The following is a 21,425-nucleotide window of genomic DNA, read 5'->3' as shown; positions in this document are numbered from 1 at the left end:
TTGGTTATTCAAATGTCATAGACAGAAGTAACTGTATGTGAGGAAGTGTTCCGAAAAATAGAAAGAGGTGGAAGGGGGCCCACTGGGTTTAAGTCAGTAAACGTAGGGATATCCCAGGAAATAGGAGGTGATCGTTTTCTTATAGCGTTGTAAATCTGTAGACATAGCGCTGTACTAGCGGGGGGTGAAAGATAGAAGGTTATTATATTCTAGATTGCCAATATCTGTAATTTAAGTTACCAGTTGATAAGAAACTATAGACTTTGTATTTGGAGAATACAAGCATCTAATATGAACCAATGTTGCATTCAACATTCCACGTGACACACACAAATCGATATTTAGCTGTGTGATTTTGTTATTACTTTTAAATTGAGAAATTAACTAATACATGATACTAAGATTTGAATTATATTTAAAAAAATGATACCAGACTTACTGATATAAATTCACAAAATAGTAATCCAATAAAATTTTCAATGCAAGCCAACAAACGCGATGACATGGTCTTTGACCCGTGTCAATAGTGTTCGGAGGTTACTGAAGTGGTTTAGATAAATGATTGTGAACTATAAGGATGTAGACAAATTATATAGACTAATCATCAAATTAGCCTATTTTAATTAATCAAAGATTAGTGAATTATAAAGTGCGATTATTATAAATCAAAATTAATAGAAATATTTTTATCATTGACGAGAAAAACGAGAACCAATAATACAAAAATAAGAAAAATGATATCGGAAACAACCTGATCTGAAACATGAAATGCGCAAAGTGAATTAGTGTGAAATCGAATTAGAAATTATTCTTATTCAGCTTATGCAACTGTAAGAGTTAATGATAGAAAATAAACAAATATATTTAAATACATATTTATTGCTATACTTTGCCGTTTTTGTCTGAGGTCTTTGCATCTGTTCGCAATTGTTTCTGTAGTGCATGACAATTTACATTTATCGGCACTACAGAATTTATTCTAGTGTAGACATACCTAGTTAGTTCCTCTCTTTATTGCAATATGCAGTCATAAAGATAAAAATACATTCAACATGAGAACTGTGTACAAGAATGCTGAATATAAACCGATATTAAATTTCCTGAAGAATGCCTTACCACTTCTCATGGCACAGCTTTTTATTCCAATATTCTGCATTAGACTGGAGCCCTTGTTCTGAGATTATTTTAAGAATTCTCCAGTGGCTGAACATGCAATTATAATTTACGTCTAACCATCTCTCTTATAGTCAGATGCAGGTTGCATCAAGTTGCTCTCAAGTTGGAACTGTGGTTGTCAACATTCATGCAAGTGTGTCAACGAACTCGCAGGAGTCTATAAAATTCATGAGATAATTATAACAACTCTGATTGAAATATGCCACTTTTAATTGGAACTTTTTCGCTGTAGATATCGAAATTATATCATTATTTAAAGTGGATTTTACACTTAAAGGCATATTTGTTTGTTTTTGAATTTCGTGCAAAGCTACTCGAGGGCTATCTGCGCTAACTGTCCCTAATTTAGCAGTGTAAGATTAGAGGGAAGGCATCTAGTCATCACCACCCACCGTCAACCCTTGGGCTACTCTTTTACCAACGAATAGTGGGATTGACCGTAACATTATAACACCCCCACGACTGAAAGAGCGAGCATGTTTGATGCCACGGGGATTCGAACCCGCGACTCTCAGATTATGAGTCGGACACCTTAACCCACCTGGCCATGCCGAGCCAATTACTTAAAGGCAAATAATTTGCTTCCAATATTTCTTTCATACATTCTATAATCTACTTTGGTAATATTTCTCTCTTAGCCTTCAGTCTGCAGGATCTTCCTGTTGAATACATTCAGCAGGCTGAGAGCCAGGTATAGTTTTGCTTCAATCAATGGATCCATAAAAAAAATCAGAATTTTAGAGCTTTTACTTCTGAAAGAAAATGTTATTTCATTACTTTGAACGGTTTCAGAGTTCCTTCTATTACATTTGCTAAATAAATTCAGTGTGTTTTTAAATATGAGAGGATTGATTGATATTTTACCTTGTCATACTGATCAAAATCCTTAAGACGTTCAGTTCGAACATTGTAGATACTGAAGTGTGAAAACAGTTTTTCCAAAATCACTTGAATATCTGTGAAGTATACCAGAAACTGGCTAAATTGTGTTGTGCAACACGTGTACTGGACACCTTATTCCCTCCAAGCATTCATTTACATTACTGTAGCTTTTAAACATATTGTTCGTTTCGTTTGGAAGACTTCCACCAAAATTAGAGTTCGTATTTTCTTCGCAATAAGCATGGACGTCCGCAAAACTTTTTCCATGGAGGGAAAAATCAAACTCAAGGGATGATCAACCCACGTTCAAAAAATTTTGCCATTGCAGTCAAGAAAATAGGCAAGCTTCAACAGTCAAATTTGATGAGTTTATTATTTGTAAAATTATTTTAAGCCGTACAGCAGATTTGCAGTTATATACATTTCATATATATTCTGCAAGGCTAAAGATTTTTTTTTAATAACTTTCTGCTGGTATTACTGTCAGGTCGACAAAACCGCGTCATTCTTTTTGATGACCCAAGTGACAATTACCATGTCCAACCTCCGAGAAGCAGTAGATTCGATTTTATTACTCATCAGGATCTCTGCCTGCCTACTCTCAAACTGAACATGCTTAAGAAAAATACTAGACACTAGATAGGTGAACTGAATAAAAAGTATCATTGGCCATTAATCAGTTTTTCAGTGTTTTTCTCAGTGACTATAAAGCACGTTCACACCAACAATATGTGTGAAACTTTTCACTGTGATATAGATTTAAGTAATCTTTTTTTGATTAATTTTTGTTCAGAGTTACTGACGAGAAGTAAAATTTTCCGTAAATCCAATAACACATTTGATCAAAGAGGAAACTGAATTGAGTCTCCCTTGACCTTTGTTTGTTTTTTTTTATCACTGTCTGGCAACTTCAGTTTGTTAGTAGCATCTCTTTACTGATTCAAGTTCTGAGTTTTAACTTCTTTAATTGTGTAGCAATGTGTTTTCTATTTTTTGCGACAAGGTATCAGAGTCATTCAAGACTCGATACAACTAGACATCCCGACATACCTTTCCGGGACAAGGCAATTAAACAAGGTTCAATCCCGTATTATTCAAGACGTTTAGCAACCCCAGTGGTGGACAGAGGAGCCGCTAGGTGCTTAAAAGATTCAGGGTTCTCGCCTATAGATGCGGGCATTTTCGACGTTTAAATACGATATCAATTAAGATTTTCTATTCTGATTTTTCAAGATACCAACAGCAGTTATATACACTGCTGGCACTGTGATATAAAATTTCGAGATGAGCCAATGACAGACGAATTTTTTAGAAGTAAAACGAAAACAGTTTTACGCTTAACGCGCTAGGCCATGTTATTGTAGAAACTTGTTGAATTTTGCCGCGAAATCTCATCCTTCGTCCAAATCTTATCCAGGGAATGAGATCTCGCAGCTTGAAACCCCAAAACTCTATTTCCGTCATGTTATATCTTTTACTAAATGTATATTTCTTCTAACTTTATTTATTTCACTTTTTTGGTTAACAAACATATTCGTAAGAATTATTTCATATAATATAAACAGCCTTATTCTATGTATTACATATGTCATTTGTAAGCCTATTTGAACAAGAGTGTGTTTTCTCATGGTAAAGCCACATCGGGCTATCTGCTGTGTCCAACAAAGGGAATCGAATTCTTGATCATAGTGTTGTAAATCCGAAGGCTTACTGCTGTCCCAGCGGGAGAGCTATTTGAACACATTATTACTAAATAATAGTAAATTAGTAAATACGAATACTGCAATACTAACAGCATGCAGGGAATATTTTAATTAGTTAGTAACTTTTTAAATTATGTAATTTGTTGAAATTAAATTGAAAGAATCCAATCCTTATTTAATTTTATATTGTAGAATGTTTGGAAAGAAATTCATATAAAAATATATCGCACAAAGACTTGTAAATTACATAAAATATAAAGTTATACTATAGTAGTTTAATACTAAAAGTTGATAATTAATAATTGGGCATTGTTTTGCCAGATATATAATAAAAATAATAGTATAACAAGTTTGGTGTTAGATTTATTTTGGAGTTTTTCAGCAATGACCTAAATTTAACGTTGGTTTTAGTGCACAAAAGATCGTTTAAATAATAATAAATATTAATTTACTGTTTACAATATACTTTTACTGTTAATTTTCCATATAAAATTTACAATTATATTTAACACTACGTGTGTCAATCTGTGCCCCGTATTATGTGTTTCATAGTTGATACTGTGTTAAATAATCAATAGTATATATGAATTAAAACAAGCTCTCAAATAAAAATTACACTCATAAAACGAAATAAACAATCCTAACGGGAAAAAAAAACACATCACTATTACGTAAAGATACGAAATTTGCGATTACAATAAGTTTATACGAAATTATTTGGATGGTCATCTCGCCTTTATCACACGCATGCGAAGTCACCGTCGACCACTTGAGTTCGGCTAATTAGTTGAAATTGTATCAATATTTGTATTACCTTTGCAATATACCCGTGATTCATCTGAACGGTATATAGAATTCATTCATAAGTTTTCAGATAAATTTATCATAATCTATCGCTCGTGTCAAATGAAGGTTTGTTTATCTTTAGCTGCACCTCTTGTAGTCTGTGACAATGTAATTGTCTAAAATCACGTGAAAAATTAAAAATAACTTGGTGAGTATAGTTTCAACAAATGTAAGTTAACTGTTACGTTTAAGGTGTAAAGAGAAATGAACAATTTTGCACTAGATAACAAGTTATCATTGATTCATAGACAGATTTCAAATTCATCTAACTGTAATGAACAATTAATGTTTCCAATGAAAAACCTGTGTTTGACTATCTGTTAATATTATTACTAGAATTACTCAGTTTATTAACCTAGTACTATTACTAGCATTAGTATTATATTATACGCATATTGCTTGTTGCTCTCAGTACTACTGCTATTTACTAGTACTAGCGCAAGACAGGTTACAAAGCTAATGAATGATTTTCCAAAAATAGAAGACACATCGCTGGTAATTCAAATGAACATATAAATCATTTCAAGTTAATTAATTTGAAGTCTGCCCTCATTCTGCTGCTTATACAGACGTGAATAATAACTCTTCATTTATTTTCTAAGCTACTTGTAAACCTTTAGCTCTACATATTCAGTTGACAGGCAAAATGTTATACATTATTGTTTTCTTTCTCTATCCCTGCCCCTCAGCATGAACTCATTTTGTTTTTATTATATATAGCTTTTGTTCTTGTTTATATACTTTTATCTATATAATGACATATATGTAAGTATATTTTTTATTCATAATTTTTTTTTTTATACACATTTACTTTTCTGCATACTTTCATATTAAGAGCACTTTTGTAGGCACCACATGCCCCATCCAGTGAACTGTTACTTCTGTTTTTAGTTGTTCTATCGCACTTAAATTAATACCAATATTAATAAAGTATAGACACTGCATTATGAATTTTCTAGTTCAAAATGTGAAAATCAGATTGTTTTAAATGTGCATTTTATCAACTGTATATATATATATATATTTTTTTTTTTCAATTTCCATCACTAAAAATGATAGCAACTTATTTTATATGCTAATCTTCAATTTATAAAAATAAAACTTCCAGCTGGAAACAAGCCTGTTGTTTGCATATTTTTCTTTTCCAACTGAGGACCAACTAGCTTTGATCTCAAAAGTTTATGAACAACTTTGTGTCATGTTAAAGTGTTTTTAAAGTACTTTTATGGTACCTTGTAAAACAATATACTTCACTAGATTTATTTTAAGACCACATTATTTTTTCAATGTTTTTTTGGACTAGTTGAAATCTCAAATCTCCATGTGTACCAAATGAGAACCACTGGTCTAGCCTTTTTTTCTGTTAGAACATCATTTTGAGCATGGTGTTTTTTTCTTGGGCTATTTATCTTAGGAAAAATACTGAATAGTTCAAAATGTTTCAAAGGAGTACTATTAGGATAATACCTGGGATGGAAAGATACGAGGAAAACTCAAGATGCTTGAAATACTGTTCTCTTATAAAAGTGCAAAGTTAAAAGGGAATATGATTGAGGTGTTTTAGATTTTTAAGGGTATAGATCCTTTTGAATGATAAGGACTGCCTTTGAGGTTTGGTTTTTTTTAAAGAAATCAAGTTGAATCTGTTGTGTTGCCCTTAAATGTTGTTAAACTTTTGCCTCATTGCCCAAGAATCTTCTGAATCTAGCTTAAGATGTTGAAAACATTATCCCTAGTGATGTCATTGATGATAATTTTTCAACTATCCATCAGTAGGATATTGATAAGTTTACAGAGTAACTTGCAGGCAGATTTGGATCATTTGATGCATTGGGCCAATACATGGCACATGGTGTTTTACTATCAAAAGTGTAAGGTGATGCATATAGGTTTTCACAGTTCAAATTATTGTTACAATTTAAATGGGAATACATTAAATACTGTGAGAATATTGAGAAATCAGTTAAGTCAGCTAAACAATGTATTGTAGCTTGCAGTAGGGCTATTAGTATTATGGGTAGCATGTATTGAGACACTGAATACAAAACAAAGGATATTGTTTTACTTATGAATCACTTGAAAGGCCTAATTTAGATTAACGTGTACAGCTTTGGGCTTCCTTAATTAAGAAAGACGTTGAATTGCTGGAGAAGGTTCAGAGCAGGGTCATTTGAATGATACTTGAGATAGTGGGATTGTCCTATGAATAGAGATTGAAATCTCTAAACTTATTTTCTGTGGAGAGGAGAAGGGTTAGAGGGGATTTGACTGACATATTTAAGGTTATTAAGAGTATTTATAATATAGATCTATCAACTTTTTGCATTTATCAGTGAAACAATAGAACAAGGTGTCAAATTCAAATTTTGATAGCATTGAAATCTTCAGCAGTTTAAACAGTATTAATTTTCAAACAGGGTGGTGTGCTTTTGGAATGATCTGCCTTCAAGGGTGGTAAAGGCAGGAAATTTAACTGAGTTCAAGAACATGTTGGGTGAATACATGAGTAGTAAGGGTAAGTTATAGTTGGGAGCTGGAAGGAACATCTTTTATTGGTAAATAAGCTCCTTATTGCCCTTCTAAAATTTTATGAATTTAAAATAAATAATATTTTTTTAACCTTGATAATATGGTTTATGGACAATAACTTGGTGCCTTAAAGTTATTTTTGAACATCCACTCTTGGGAAAAATAAAAATTTAAATACATCCTTTAGTTTTTAGAAAATCATCAATTCCCCCATTAAACTCCTTTAAGATGTTTGTTTCAATAATGCTAATGGCAACTTGTACATAATTTTCATTTATGTCACACAACTTGGGATTCTTTGATATATCTGTCTTGTAGATCAAGCTAGACAAAGTGTGTACATTGTTTACGTTTATCTGTGTCACCAGAAAATAATTATTTTTAAAGAAATTTAACAATGTATGAAAAGTTATCCAAGAAAATGCTCAAGATCACATACCAGGAAAATTTAGATGGTAGTTCAAAGACAAGGTATTGTGTTATGTTAAAATTGATTGTAGACAAAGACCCGTATGAAATGCCAAAGAAAAACTGGCCAAACAATATCAAAAGCTATCTGGACGTTCAGTATACATACATAATAAACTATTTTGTAAAAACTTTGAATGATTTGAAAGTTTACAGGTCTCTGGAATTGTACAGCTAGTTTATTTGAGGTTGGGTTAAGGATGTCTATCAAATAATTATTGGTAAAAAATGCTTAGTGTTGACAAGAGTAAGACATTCTCAGCAAATAAATAACACAACCCTCCATGCATGGTTAATTGCTTAAAACTATCATTGTATAACTGGTCTTGGAGAGAAGTACAGTTATGTTGGTACTTTGCTTTTTGTTATTGAAGTAGCAGTGAAACTAGTAAATGCAGTAACAGTAACACAATATAAGTACTGGTTATTTCCTTCAGTAATGTAAAACGCATAAGGTAAAACCTATTAAGGATATTGATTTTACAATTACAAAAAGTAAAAAAAAAAAAACAGTTGGAGGCAGCTATAAATAATTGAGTGCAACATTATCAAATACAGATTCAAAAATTCCCCAAAATATGCAACATTTATCACCTCCAAGTGATAATAAGCAAGGCATTTCTTTTTCCATTGGTAACAAAATGTTTCTTCTGTTACTAATAAAAAGTATGCTGAACACTGTAAGCCTAAAACTTTTTACACAAAAATTCCTATTAATTTTAGCAGTACTAAGAGATTAAAACTATATAATTGCAGACAGAGATACTTTAATTCAACACTATGAAGAAATTTCTTAATACTGTTACCTTTAATGAACAGGAAATAATAAATGTAGAAGGGGCAAAAAAGACCATGTAAGAATCAGTGATACAACAGATCCAGAATGGACAAATTACAGCCTCAAGAATGAAATATGTGTGTTGCACATCCATTTATGAGCCATCCTAAAGTTTAATTGAAGCAATTTGCTGTCTACCAGGAAATTTTCAATTAAAACAACACAGTGGGGATGTGAACATGAAAAGATTTACAAAAGCAATGTATTGAAGTGTTATGTGTAATGGAGTTACTATTATGTATTTATTTTAATATTGATGTTTTAGTTATATATATGTACACACACACAAGTCAAATATCCAGGACAGAACTCTCCCTAGACATGACCAGTCTCTTAGATGACTATCTGTTCTTGATTTCTCCTTCTACAACTCCCAGGACAGAACTCTCCCTAGACATGACCAGTCTCTTAGATGACTATCTGTTTTTGATTTCTCCTTCTACGTTATGCATCCTTCTCTTTGTTGAAAGTGATAAATCAAAACAAAGGTTTTTTTTGGAATATATACAGCTGAATAGTACAAATTTAGTACACATTCTAGAAACTATGTGCAAAGTCGTCAATAATCCAAGTAAAAATCCTGGTTACAGCATCAAAATTTCCTATAGTTAATCCACTCTGGGTTATTCTTAGGTGAATTAAAAATACTTAAGAGCTATATTGGATAATTCAGCAAGATATGAAAGTGTTAAAGAGTGCTGAATTTGTAGTGGCTTAGTTGGTGCTAAGAAGTACATAGATTGTACTAAAAGTGTGAATCACAGTGAAAATATTTATCAAGAAATTTAAATGAAAACTAAGTATGTATTTGCTAGACTATGAGTGGCAGTTTCCCTATTAAGTTAAAAACCATGGTCAAGTTCAGGTGAAACTTAGAATCAGACTAAGTAAATGAAAGGTTTCTACTTAAAATGAAAAACCTCATTGGGACAGCAAGTCTTCAGATTTATAACAGTAAAATTAGGGGTTCAATTCCCCTCAATGGACACACAGTCTGGTGTGGCTTTACCATAAGAACACACACACACACACTGCTTAAAATGAAGTCTTGCATTTGATCATTCTCATTTCATTTAGTTGGGTTGAAACTTCCAGATGTTAGGTGTACAACAATAGGAAGACACTGCCCTCAACTTCCTGGAACAACTTTGCTGTAAGCCAGGTACACTATAAATAATAACAGGTATTACAAACTCTGAAAATAACAAAGGTAACTTAACAATTTCAATTTAATGGCTTTCTTGACCATGAATTATTTGAAAACTGCAAATATTCAAAACAAAGAACAAATTTAAAATAAACTATTAATACTAATGAAAAAAGAATTCTGTGGTATATTCTTGTACCATAAACATTGCCTTAATATTTTTATCTTCTAGATTTGGACTTTTATATTGTCCTGAAATTTCTTGTTTGACATTTCTTTTGTTTTTAGTGTCTTGCTCTTTATTATCATCTGATCCTTCCTTTAACCGTACATGACTATATATTAAGTATAATATTTATTTATTAGAATGTTTGCTCTCCTTGGTGATATGTGTTTTTTCTCTTTCAAGCTTAAGTTTCATTTATTTATTTTTTGTTCAGCTAAGAATAGGTTTGCAAAAAGTCTCTCTCATCCTATCAGCCTGAGCATTTTTGCTTTGTTTTTGGTAATTGTGGTTCATTATCATGATACTTTACAAGCTGGTTTTATTCACTGTATATTTTCATGCCCCTTAATTGGTGATTCCTCAATAGCATGGACGTAGAACAACTGCCCTTAAGCAAAATGTATTTTAAAAGTTAATAAATGATCTGAAAAAAATAAAATTTACAAGTAAAAAAAATACATTTTTATTTTGATATTCCATACTTATTGAACAAGCTTTTTAATGCATTTTTTTGAGTACACTTTAAATGATAGGTAATAAGAACAGAGCTCTGATAAACATACTAAATAATGTGTACGAGTATGTTTACAGAGTTTATAATGAATTAATTGTCATTACAACAATAGACATGGTGTTTGCATAAAGCTTTCATATTCTGGAAAGTGATGGAAAATAAACTCAAAAAGTTACTGGACAGTTTGCAAAAACAAGTACTTTTAAAAGTCATAATTTTGATAATGTCCTGTAATTTAAATTTCAATAAAAAATTCTTGGTAATTGTCTTAGTAAAAAAAAATAAGCACAATATTCTGAGATAGGAATATAATCTGGGAAAACCTATGGTTAGGCAATGTCTTAAGTAGAGTTATTTGTTCCTGAGAAATGTTAACCTATGCTAGTTTGTCTGCATTATTACTGGGCTGTGCTATTTTGGCTCCTTTGGAGTTGTTACTGGATGCATATATGAATGTGAAATTTATATTAGGGTATTGTCTTGCTTATTGAGCTAAATAAGTTGTTGTAATCTTTCTTATTTTTCTATATTAACATTCTTTTTTCAAATATAGTCAACTGGAATATTTGGGATGTACAACCATGTGATGTTACCTGCAATGGTCATACTAATAACCCTTTTAATGAATCATTATGGACCTAAATGATTTGTTCCTTAGTTGCAGAAAAGGAGATCTTAATCAAATCAAGTAAGTGTCTGAAAGCTATTAATCCATTATCTTATAACTTTAACAAACATTTTAGCAACAAGTTTAAGAGTTTTGTATGGTTGTTTACAATTATTTTTAATTTATGCAGATTATTTATCACCTTGACTGTAACAGTTTTACAGTATTAATTTATGAAATAACAAGCTTACATACATGAAAATATCTCACAAGTAGCTATGAAAAAGGCATAATTTATCATGTTATCAATGTCATTGTTTTCATTATTCAAGATATAAAATGAAAAATTTACCCGCATAAAAGTTTCTCTTTCATAAGAATTTCACATTTACCAGTTTTCTGAAAATAACCTTTATTTTTCCAGGTAAACTGTTGTTTTATAAGGTTTTTATTCAGACTACAATTACATCATTTGAAATTTTTTTTAAAATAATATGCAAATTGACAATCATAATAGTATGATATTCTCAAGTGCACTGATTATAAGTGAAAATAGCAAATTCAGTAACAAGAGAAATGGTAGAAAATGCTATGCAGTTAAATTAGAATTTAAAACTAAGTCATTGTTAAATAGGGTAAATAGTAATCTTTATTTATAGACAATGTAAAAATAAAATAGATGACTGAAGAATAAAGACGGATACCATTACTCTAAAATGGAGAGATCTCCGAATCAGAAGATCTGAATAAGACAGAGAATTGACCTCTATATAAAGAACACCATAATATCCTCTCTTTCAGTGTGCATACATTATCATTGGTTTTTCACATGTAAAAATAGGGAGGAGATATCCTCCAGGTGTTGTTAAACCTTTGCAGTTTTAATTTCAGGAGAGAAACTGCATACTGTTGTACCACTAGTTTTGTAGTGACATCTGTAGGAGATTTCAATGCCAGTGAAGGGGAACTACCTCTGAAAATACATAAATAAGACACATACACTAACCAAATTCAAGACCTGGTCTTTCTGTGTGTTGATGCTCCTGTATTCTAAATGCAGCAAATATTTGGTTAATATTTTTGTTCACTTGTCTTTTACATAATGCATATCTCATACTTTAGACTCGTTTTAAGCTAAATTTAGCTTTATTATTAGTCAAAATATATAAAGAAACAAAAACTGAAACTTTCTATGCATCTTAGTCATTATTTCCACTGTGAAACAGCAGTACCTGTAGATAAGAACTAACTTTAACAGTGATTAGTTAATCCAGAAGTAATTTATGGGTCATATCAATACCCTTTGACATAAATTTATATTAAACATTATAATAAAATATACATCTAGGAAGATAAACCCTTTAACAAAGATAACATATTACAGTATTAAAATTATAACATGCAATATCAGTGCTTAATGAAATAGATACAGGAACTTTCAACAGTGATTAATTAATACTATGTTTCATTATAAAATTACTCACTTTAAAATTTACTAGAGATAACTAACTTTAAATCACTCAAGGTGAATTGTAAAGCCATATATTGTACCTTTGCAAAAATTTACAAGATCATGAAGGTAACTATTTGAGTTGATGGATAGTGTTGTGTTCCATTTGTGCAAGAACTTCTATACAGAGGTGAAGGTAACTATATTATCAAAGATGACAGATCATTGTTCTGTTGAAACATATGTTGTCTACTTAAAATAATTTTCATTATGTTTGTAAATTGTTTTTCAATTTATTATCATTGAACATTTTTGCATATAGTAATGTTAATGCCTGTGCCAGTTGCTGTAACCTCTACATGTTTATTTGTACAATGTGGTGGTGTACGGATAATATAATTATACACATTTGCAGATGTTTTATCAGAACTCTGATTCCATGCATCAAATGTCATGTATATGCAATTAGAATTTACAGCTTAGTTACTGGGAAGTGTAATCTGGCTACCTCGTGAATGAACAAAACTTGCATAAACCTGAAAATGTTGTAGGTAACATGAACAGATAATAAATATATGATCCTGTGAATACAGAGATTTCAGTAATTTTGATATAGATTAAATTGATGTGCATAGCTTTTAATGTGTGAAAAAAAGTGTGTTCTGGATGATTACATTAACATGTAATGTTTTTTATATTGGTGTCAGAAAAAAGATTACTAGAGCTGTATAGTTAGCAACCATAAACATATCTGAAAGTATTGTGTTAATAAATATTAGACTTGTTAGAAACATTCTTGTTAAAGAATATCTCACTTTGTAGCAATGAACGTGTGTTAAAATTAAAGCAGGAATTTTTTATATAGGTATCAGAAAGAAGATTACTGAAGCTGTATAGTTAGCAACCATAAACACATCTTTTTGTTCAACTTATTGCTTTGCGAGTTGTGCATTATTATGTTAATAATTATTAAACTTGTTAGAAATGTTCTTGTTAAAGAATATTCCACTTTGCAGCAATGAACATGTGTTAAAATTAAAGCAGGAATTTAAGTGCATGGTTGAAACTATATGACTGACAGCCAACATTAAAAGATTGTTTTTCAACAGTTTCATGCTACCATTGTTAGGAGTAAAACATATGATAAATGGATAACTTTATAAGGAAGAGGTTTAATTCACTGTAAATTTTAAGGGTAATATTTCTGTTTGAAATTGTCTTTGAATATAGCTGGTCCTTTATCTAAAAAATAATTAGTTAATTAATAGTATTCAATTTTTATTGATTCTCTAAAATTCAGTTTACTTTGAGTATTAGGCTCATTGAAAACTGTTTCATACTGTTGTACTATATGACCTGTTTCAACATTGTGTTCAGTGAGTGGAGAAATTAACATCTTTTTACTATACTATTTTATATATGTACTGTGTTTATAAAGATAATATTTTAATGTTTAATGATGCTAACATTAGAACTTCTGTTAGCAATAATTTTTTTATAGTTCAATTCATTGTTTTAAAATAATTGAAACAAAAATTTTAAATGCTCCATCTATACTTGTATGAAAGCTACAAGTTTTTGAAAAAAAATGGACCAAATAATCTTTCATGTGGTAACATGGAGACTGAATAGTTACCAGTAAACAGTTGTAGAAATGCCTCCATTATTATCTCTTAGCAAGTACATATAAAAAAGGTATATGTTCAATCTCATATTTAATTTTGAATATACTTAGAAGGATCAACATTATTTAAATAATCACAGATGTTTTATAAACAGTTATCTACATGCCTCCACATCAAAAATGTACAAATGTAATTTAACAAATAGGTTTTAAAAAAAACAATGTCAAGAACAGTATGCCAGAAAGTTTCCTTATAAAGGGTTGTTCTTATTAGAAGCTACTGTTGATAAAGTCATTATCAGTATACAGGGTGTTTGGAAAATCACTGTGCACTTATATATTTATTAACAGACGAAACTTCACAGTGACTTTCTGAACACCCTGTATTAAAGAAAATAATAAATTTAATGAAGATTTCAGCTAATTTTGGTATGAGAGTAACTAATGGAATAGAATTAATGTAGAAAATGAATGATAGTAAACAGCTGATTATTAAATTTAAAGCTTTATTTAAGTCTAAAAAAATGCAAATTCTGATACGATATCTCACTTCGTTTCACAGAGCTTTCTCAACTAGTACTACCTTTTATTGGCATAGTTTTCTGGCTGGCTCTCAAGTAGCTGTGCAACTCTCTGCATATCAACATGTAAATGATTGTGCAGCAATCCTCCACCAACAGTAGTGCAACACTACCCCTATCTGTATTGGGTGTATGTGACTTTGTGCAGTGTTGTTTCCCTCTCCTGCGTATGTTCATCTGTTGTATGGCACATTAGGACTCTTTCCCAGGCCTTCTCCTCCCTTTGTAGGCAGAATTCATCAGGTATTTGTGTTTTCTCTTTGTTTCCTGTTTATCTTTCAAATTCTACCCATGTCATCCTAGGGGATTACTTTTTGGGCCATTCTTTAGTTTTTCCTCAGATGTTGTGGTTCTTGCTCATTGTTTTGGGGAACAATTGCTTTCCAGAGGGGGTTAGGGAGTTTTCCTGACTCTTTGGAGTCAGATTGATTTAGCCCATGCACCATAACTTTCTTTCCATTTGTCCTCCCCTTCAGTGTCTTATCTTTCAATTTCTGTCTTTAGTGGGATCATTTTTCTTGCCAGCATCATCTTCCATAAGGATCGAAAGAGGAAGTCATTCTAGCTAGACTATGCATTGGTCACAGTTTTTTAACTTATCATTTTCTTTTACCTGCAACTATTGCATCAGTGTGTAGTCTGTGTAACACTCAGATCACAATAAGCCACATTTTGCTTTCTTGCCATTGTTACGACTGTTAGTGATGCCACCGTTTGAAATATGTTCTGTTCCAAGGTTTGTCCATAGCTTTAGACAGTGTTATTGGTGATGGTGACACTATCCACCTTGGAAATGTTTTTAGTTTTTTAAAGGCCATTAATCTTTTTAATGCCACTTAAGTCTTTTAATTTGTACATTAGACCTTTTTTAATGTGATTCCCTTTTAAGAATCACAGTCTGTCTAGTTCGATTTGAAATTAGAAAATAGCTGTTAACATCAAATAACTCGAAACCAGGACCAGTAAGGCCAACTTCAGGTGACTGATGCTGCTGTTTGAACTACCTGTTAGTGATCCTTGGGAGTTATTATTAAAATTTTGATACAGGTCTTTTAAAACTTTTTGAAAATGGCCATAACACGGAATCAGGACTGGAAAGGCCAACTTCATGTGACTGATGGTGATTTTTGTACTTACCTGTTAGTCTTCTTAGTGAGTTATGATAATTACAATTATGCTATAGAAAGTTCTTTACAACTTGTAGTATTGTAGTTTCTCTCTTAACGTTGTAGACTATATGTAAACAATGGTTTTATGCTATTTATGTGTTGTTGTTGTTGTTTTTAAACTTTGTTTTACCTTAATTTCCTTTCATGAATTTTACTAAAGTTACTTTAATTTTAACTTTACCCATGATGTTTGGCACAGATAGCCTAGCTGCTTTGTGCCATAAAAACCAAATCAACCAATCATATTTGACACTACACCAGCTGGTTAGGGTGTACATGGCTCTTCTCTTTGTTTTGCATATTGTTCATTGAAGGAAGTACACTATCTCCTCAAAATTCCAAATATGAAGGGTCCTATTCTAGTCTCTTTGTTGAGCACAGGTTTGGTATGCTCTTCATAATTCCAGGAGCAAGTGGAATACTTCTTGCCTCTTTGGTTGGGAAGTAAGGATGAACGTGTATAATTCCAGAGTTCTTTTTCTTTTTGGTTGAGTATGACATAGATGATCCTGCCATTCCTTACTCGGGGGTGCTGCCTTTTAGACTTCTTCAAGTGGAGAAGAAAGTTTGTTCACTTCATTGTTGCTTATTTTCTCGTCATGAATCCAGTGGTGCAAAACACGTCACTTTATGGCTACAGGTTAGAATGCAGTCTACAGTATATATGTCTTTAGCACTGTGGTCGAGTAGCCCAAGCCACTGACATCGAATACATGCATCATAACTCTATTTTCAACTCTTGAGCTGTGAAAACTTAGCTATCTGGTTGGAGCTAACCCATAATGATTGCTCATGTTCTGTTCCACCATAGACACAAGAACACGTTTCCATGTGAAAAGCATACCTGTTCTGGATGTAGTATGATTCCCTCACTTTTTATCTGGACAAAATTTTACACTGGTCTCTCTACCAATTCATTGTGAGTCTAGCTAACCTCTATGCAGAGGTGATTTATGATTTTGGAAATTAACATTTTCATTTTCTGCAAGTGTATTTCTGATAAATACCTCATCACAGAAGCCTAATCTAGGAATGAAGTTATCACAAGAATTGAAAAACATCAACTTTGCAATTATCTGCTTGACACTTTCACTAGAGGCATCTTTATCTGCACATGTCATGAGATTTAATGAATTACATTCACTATTTAATTAAACTATTTTCTTATTCTTCTTATGGTAGACATCAGAGTTTTGTATAAGGAGACTGGGATTCTTCTGTAGTAGGTGTATGACTTGTTTTTGATAAACTTGAACAATAAACAGACGGAACATAATCTGCTTGTAAAATAATATATTAAACAAAGCAAATCCATGTACAAACATTCTTTACACAGGATATTACAGTCGTATCTAAAACTAAGTAATTCTCTTATGAAAAGTCTACTTAGGCTGATTCAATTACTTTAGAATACTGTTGACAAGACAAACAATTTTTTTTTGTGTACCCTGCCCCATGGGTTACCACAGTTGTTTCTTGAACTTCAAATAATTTTCTCCTTTTCATCAAAGTGTACACAAATGGGGTTCAGTTACTTCAGATCACTCTTTGATGAGAGAAATTATTCTCCTTATCTCTATTAAACTGTGAAACTTACTTTAAACTGTCACCCATTATGAGTAATCACTTGCATGCCAGCAAACTTCATGATTTCAACTATTCTCTGATTAAACTTTTCTTTCATTTCACTTGTTTGTTTAATCACTTCTATTTGTATTTTGATCACTGAGGTCTTGAATCTTATGTGAAGTGTGTGAATGATGCTGATTTAACAACACTCCATTACAGTAGTGATAAAAATACTGAAAATTCAAGTAATGTGATGTCAATGTTAATAAAGCCTCAAAAACAATGTAATTACTGGCACAGTGTGTGACTCTTAATGAGTTATGTAACCATATTTGTTCTAACTATCTCATTTAAAATAGTTAAATTTTAACTCCTAAAATATATTAATTAATAATGCCTACATTAAACAGTTTTGTATATCCAATAGTACATAAATAAACTTGGCATGTAAATGTAATTTATAAACCAAATTTTAATATTATATAAGTTCTAGGTTCTTAATTTTATAAGGAAATATTACAACAAATCTTGAAATTCCTCTAGCAGAAGGAAATGGTAACATTTAATCTTTAGATATCCCCACTTCTTTAATGTATTTACCACCTCTTTTAGAAGCATGAAAGAAAAACTTAAATATTCATTATAATGTTATCATTACTGAGGTGAAGCATAATTTTATAGCTTTCAATATTATTTATTTACTGAAATGCCAAATATAAAATCGGATCCTTCTTGTCACAACATACCATTCATTAACTGCTAGTAGTTCTCTTTCATGTTTAATACTGCATTATTTAGAACAAAGAGAAAGCTAAGGTTTTAATCTATCAAATTACATATTATGCTATGTTTTTCTCTATACAAAGAAATGTATTTTGCTTCCAGTTCAAGTTTTATTCCAATGGGAAATGCATCAAGGAGCTTAGATGAACTTTTAACATCTCTCGTTGTGTAGTTAGAAGGCCAGAAAAACTGTGACAGTTATGAAAGTTTTTGTCTGCTTTTTGCAAGTTATTATTCTGTATCTTTTGGTATGTAATTTAATTAAATAAAAAATTTAGTGCAGTTAGTACCATTAGTATAAAAAAAAACCAAAATATGATTGTCAATTTTCCTGAGCCAGTTGGGAGTTACTAGAAATATTAATGACATTCGTGTTAAGTAAGGGAGAAATAGACTTCATATAACCATAACAAATGAAAAGATCCAGGCATTATAACTGTCAAAGAAAGTGAGAAGAACAGATCTAATTAAGTGGGATGTTATTCCCTAAAGGGAAATGAATGTAGTTGAACACAGCTGGATTTGTTGTGATGTTATTTTGTGTCACTAATCATTATCTAAAACAGATTTTATAGATCTTGCAATTTTAAACATTAAATATGAGAAAAGATTAGAGAGATTGATGTAAACAATTGGAAGCATTATTTCTGGGCATTTAACCAGAAAAATTGCAGAAATTGCTAGTAGAATTAAGTGTACCTCTTGATCTTGCTATTTTTAGATACCTGGTAGAACAAAAGGATGTTGAATTAAATACCAGAGATAAGTGGGACAGCACTCCTTTGTAAGTGTAGAAAATATATTTTGAAAAATTTATTGATTTAAAGTTTGAATTTCATAAAATAATTTTTAAGAATTTTTATATAAATTTAAATTGCACTAAACTTGCATCCATTACAACATGTGATTGTTTTTTTACTTATATATACTTTTACTTTTGTGAGTGAATTTCATAAAATTTACAAACTTTCACTTTACACAATATCATTGAAGTTAGTAGTATTTACATACACAGAAAAAATTAAATATATTCTTTCTTCCAAATATTCCTTTGATTATTTAATTTAAAATTAGTAAATTTCATGTTTTTTTTATGTAGATATTATGCATGCTTGTGTGGACATCTGGAGGTTGTCAAATACCTTCTAGAAAATGGTGCACGATGTGAAACTAATACATTTGATGGAGAAAGATGTTTGTATGGAGCTTTGAATACAGAAATTAGAAACATTCTGAAAAATTACAAAGTCGTTACTAAATATTTGATGAGGAGAGATAGCTATTATGAATTTTTAAGACGGTAAGCTTGTTAAAGTGTACATTTGTTACACTGAGTAGCAAAATATCTTCTTATTGAGGTAACACAAAATCTGATTACTTGGTGTTCTTTTTATTTGCATATAGGTAACTGTAATATTTTATGTATATTTCAAAGACATGACATTTTAGAAAGAAATATGTAAGGAAAATACTACGCTTCTTGTGGAGCAGTGCTCTTTGAACAAAAATAAAACTTATTCCAGATAGAACACTAATCACAGTGTTTTCTTAGACTCACCAAAAATTTATATAACATAACATCACTTAACTTTACAAATGAAAATATTGCTTTCTTCAGATAAATTATTTTTTTAATCATCTTCTAATGTATGAACGATACACACAAAGAAGGTAAAATAACTGCTTTGAAATTACTACTAGACTTAAATATATTTTACTTAGTAGTTGTAATGAAAGTCTGGTAAAGATTATTTATAATATATTTATACATTGAATTGATCATAAAACATCAATGCTTAAACAAATTTTCAAAACTTAGATATTACATAATCATCTAGTTAGAGTAGCTACCAGGTTACCAAATTGAATATAAATTAATATCAAACCTTTTAAACACTATCATTACTGTCAATATTAGGAGTAGAAGACAAATGCACAGTTTTATTGGAATCATTAGTCTTTTTATACTTGACTGGAAAATGCAAACAGTCATGTTAGCATTTCAAGAGGCATCATACATATGATTATATTGCAGCTGAATGTGATTAAATAATAAATTTAACATCAACAAGGTGTCATATGTGATATCTGATATTGCATCCAACATGATCAGAGATTTTTGTTTACCTGGATTTGAATTGCAGACACAAACCTAGTGTGAGAAGTGGTGATAGCTCATCTACAGATAGTTTATTAGAAGATAAACTTTTGGATTAATCTAAATCAACAGACATTTTATCCAAATTTCATCCTACTGTTCCCACACACTACATTTTGTAGTCATGGAAAGCAGGAAGAAAGCTGGACTTCTGCTGAAAGTAATTTCTAAAGCATCAACTATCATGTCCTACATTTGAATAAATACAAGCAACTGATTTACTTGAGGAAGAGCCCAGAGTTTAGTCAGCAACATGCTGGAACACAAATTAAAATGATTAAGTCTATTTTAGATTTCTCATGAAAAAAATTAAGATGATATAGATAATGGAATATCAAAACATTTCATGATTTAACTATGCTAGCAGATATGGTGACAATATTGACATCTTTTAGAGGGTAAGACCATTGTTAACTCAAATTATGTAGTACCATGTGTTTATGGACTAATATTTGATATTGACAGAGTGTAGTCCAAATATAATTTCAGAGATCTATTCATACCTGGCTGACACAGTATGAGTAATGAAGTGTCTTTGATCTCAAATTTAAACTTGACTGTGTTTCACTAGACCTATGGTTTGTGAATCCTGCAGCAAGAAATAAAGTTTCCTCACTAAATAATTCCCCCTCTTCCCTGCAAAAGAAGTAAGCTGCACAGTTTCTTTGCTGCCTCCAAGCAAATAGCCACCTGATCTTCAGAAGATACAAAGATCAACATTTAACTGGATGGTCCTTCCATTTCTGAAGAAAACAATCCTCTTTATTATTGGAATTTCCATGAAAAAAACTGATCAACTCTATCTCTATTAGTCAAATGCTACCCAAGTTTTCCAACATCCATTGAGCATTTGCTTAGCATCAGAAGCAAAATCTTCAGACCTATCTTTGCCACTTAATTGACAAGACAGTTTGAGAAACTGACATTTATAAAAACAATAGACAATTAGACTGTTTATAAGTTTTCTTTAAAAATATAGTTTTTGTTCTTAACCTTTATTATGTTTTGAAAAATAAAAATATTAAAATATTATTGTCTGCTGTTTTATCATTATTGCATATTACCTGACAAAGTACTTATGAATACATTCCTGTGTATTCATATTTGAATACTTTGAATTTTCCCTATATTTGTTTTTGTATTCTCAAAAATATG

At 31.0% G+C, this 21,425-nt stretch overlaps 1 protein-coding gene across 4 annotated transcripts in view; it reads left to right on the top strand.

Moving 5' to 3' along the window:
• The first annotated feature begins 4,434 nt into the window (after positions 1-4,434).
• Positions 4,435-21,425, top strand: part of LOC143253047 (ankyrin repeat and BTB/POZ domain-containing protein 1-like) — a 52,831-nt gene continuing 35,840 nt past the window's right edge. Inside the window, exons 1-4 of one of the 4 annotated variants that reach the window (XM_076506157.1) lie at positions 4,435-4,606; positions 10,883-11,017; positions 18,834-18,896; positions 19,212-19,412. In XM_076506157.1, the coding sequence (XP_076362272.1) occupies positions 10,962-11,017; positions 18,834-18,896; positions 19,212-19,412 (320 nt within the window). In that variant the 5' untranslated portion in view covers positions 4,435-4,606; positions 10,883-10,961. Of the gene's footprint in view, positions 4,756-7,049; positions 7,123-9,583; positions 9,605-10,882; positions 11,018-18,833; positions 18,897-19,211; positions 19,413-21,425 lie in introns of those variants that run through there. The other 3 variants (XM_076506156.1, XM_076506159.1, XM_076506160.1) reach the window with 3 other exon arrangements.

This window comes from Tachypleus tridentatus, chromosome 6 (genome assembly GCF_004210375.1).
Source record: "Tachypleus tridentatus isolate NWPU-2018 chromosome 6, ASM421037v1, whole genome shotgun sequence".
In the NCBI taxonomy this organism is placed as follows: Eukaryota; Metazoa; Arthropoda; class Merostomata; order Xiphosura; family Limulidae; genus Tachypleus; species Tachypleus tridentatus.
The sequence above is the reverse complement of the archived record's forward strand: the minus strand, read 5'-3'. Positions and strand labels throughout refer to the sequence as shown.